The sequence below is a fragment of the Orycteropus afer genome, unplaced genomic scaffold (genome assembly GCF_000298275.1).
Source record: "Orycteropus afer afer isolate SDZICR_OR568_19922 unplaced genomic scaffold, OryAfe1.0 scaffold00131, whole genome shotgun sequence".
Lineage (NCBI taxonomy): Eukaryota > Metazoa > Chordata > Mammalia > Tubulidentata > Orycteropodidae > Orycteropus > Orycteropus afer.
The window spans coordinates 2992563-2994862 of NW_006921718.1; the positions used below are offsets into that span (position 1 = coordinate 2992563).

The window sequence follows — 2300 nt, forward strand, 5'->3', positions numbered from 1 at the left end:
TCCTTCCGAGGAGTGGCTGGTGGGTTTGAACCGCCAGCCGTCTGGTTAGCAGGCAAGTGTCTTAGCCACTATGCTACCAGAGCTCCTAGCCAACATTAGGAAGGTTAAAATAATAAGGGATTAAGGCCTTGCTACTCCAGATGTAGAGGAGCCCTGGTAGCACAGTGATTAAAGCACTTGGCTGCTAACCAAAAGGTCAGCGATTTGAACTCATCAGCCACTCTGCAGGAGAAAGATGAGGCAGTCAGCTTCCATACAGATTTACAGCCTTGAAAACCCTATGTGGCAGTACTACTGTGTCCTATAGGATCACTATAAGTCAGAATCAGCTTGATGGCCGTGGGTTTGGGGTTTTTTGGTTTTACTCAAAGTATCGTTGCTTAGAGATCACCTGGAAGCTCCTTAGAAATGTACACTGTCGGCCCACCCCGGACCTGCTGAAACATAATCTGCGTTTTAACAAGATCTCCAGGTGATTTATTTTTTCCTTTTGATATGACAGTATTTACAAGTTCAAGCTTGCCAGTTAACCTTCCTTTAGAAAAATGAAAGAAACCCATCTTTGTAAATTTATCTCCCAGACTGTTTATCCATCATTTAAAATTAATAGTTGATGTGTACTAAGCGTTGTCTTCTTGATAGCCCAGAGAAATAATCAAAATTTATCTTACAGTGTATTCACAGAGATGTAAAACCTGAAAATATTCTGATAACTAAGCAAGGAATAATCAAGATCTGTGACTTTGGGTTTGCCCGAATTCTAAGTAAGTAGCAACTTTCTACTTTAGTTTTGTCCAATTCAGATGATTACGAAATAATACCATTTGAATTTGTACTTAGATAATGTATACTAAATGCTATATTGGGAGCTCTGGTGGCGTAGTGCGTAAGGCATTTGACTGCTAACCAGAAGGGTGGTGGTTCAAACCCACCAGCCACTCCTCAGAAGGAAGATTGGGCAATCTACTTCCGTAGAGATACTACCTCAGAAACCCAAGGAGGGGTTGCTGTAAGTCGAATCTTGTTATTCTTCAGAAAGTAAAATCTCACTTTAACCTTTTAGTCCATGCATTAGTTTGCACTTCAACTCCACTCCATTTAACTAGATCCTTGGCAATAAAGTCCTAAAGCAAAGGTGCAGACAGTTCCCTGGAAGGAGATACTCATGTGGGCTAGAGTGGTTGGAAAACATCATGGAGCTGATAAGACTAGATGAGTAAACTGAATGCTACAAATGAGTATTCAGAAATAGTACTAAGCTTGGAAATTATCCCAGGAACAGAGGAACTGTAAGGAAAGGTGGACAAATAATCATTTCTCCCTGAGTCTAGAATTTTGAAGCAGGCAAAAACATGTATTAGCAATGCACATGTTACAGTATGGGTGTATACTTAATTAATGTCCTAGTAACCCCAGTACAGATGGTGTGACAATGTGTTTGGAAGCACTGGACAAAAACAAAAACTGATAAAGGCTTTCTGAGGTTCCTGTTCTTTATGGTATAAGATGATTAGATCATAATGATAATTACACTGTGTTCCATGGGGCTGAAAAGAGACATGGACAAACACTGGAGGATTATCAAGCAAATAATGATATATGTATATCATAAAATGTTAGGTGGCCATCAAAAGTTATGTTGAACAGAGTTTTCAGTGACTTGGGAAAATATTTTAGACATGGCAAAGGGGAAAAAGGAAAGCTAAAACTTACATATACTCTATGATCTCAAATGTACAAGAAATACATAGAAAAATTACTGGAATACAGATAGGAGACAAGTGGCTAATAGTCATCCAGTACTTCCTATAGATGTAATGTCATTTTTTTTTCCTGGAAATTTATATGACCAAAATACCCAATTTGGTCATAAAAATATATGAAAAAGCCCACAAATACATGCCATTATGAACACTAAGAACATAAAAAAAAAGTTGATAAAAAAACTACCTCATAAAATATTCCTTTTGGGAATTTTTCTTCATGGGCTGGTATTGTTGTTATTATGTGCTGTCTAGTCAGACCCAACTCATAACGACCCTTCCTTGGGTTTCCAAGGTGGTATCATTACAAAAGTAGATTGCCCAACCTTCCTTCTGGGGAGTGGCTGGTGGGTTTGAACCGCCAGCCTTCTGGTTAGCAGTCAAGTGCCATGCTACCAGTTGTTGTTGTTGTTGTTAAGTGTCGTAAAGTCGTTTCCGATTCATAGCGACCCCATGCACAGCAGAACGAAACACTGCCCGATCCCGCGCCAGCCCCACAATCCCTGCTATACTTGAGCCCATCATCGCAGCCACCGT

The 2300-nt window shown here is 39.8% G+C and overlaps 1 protein-coding gene across 1 annotated transcript in view; it reads left to right on the forward strand.

Moving 5' to 3' along the window:
* CDKL4 (cyclin dependent kinase like 4) overlaps positions 1-2300 on the forward strand; it is a 60860-nt gene that overhangs the window by 34110 nt on the left and 24450 nt on the right. The window contains exon 4 of the mRNA XM_007945048.1: positions 674-764. Coding sequence (XP_007943239.1) covers positions 674-764 — 91 coding nt within the window. The remainder of the gene's footprint in view (positions 1-673; positions 765-2300) is intronic.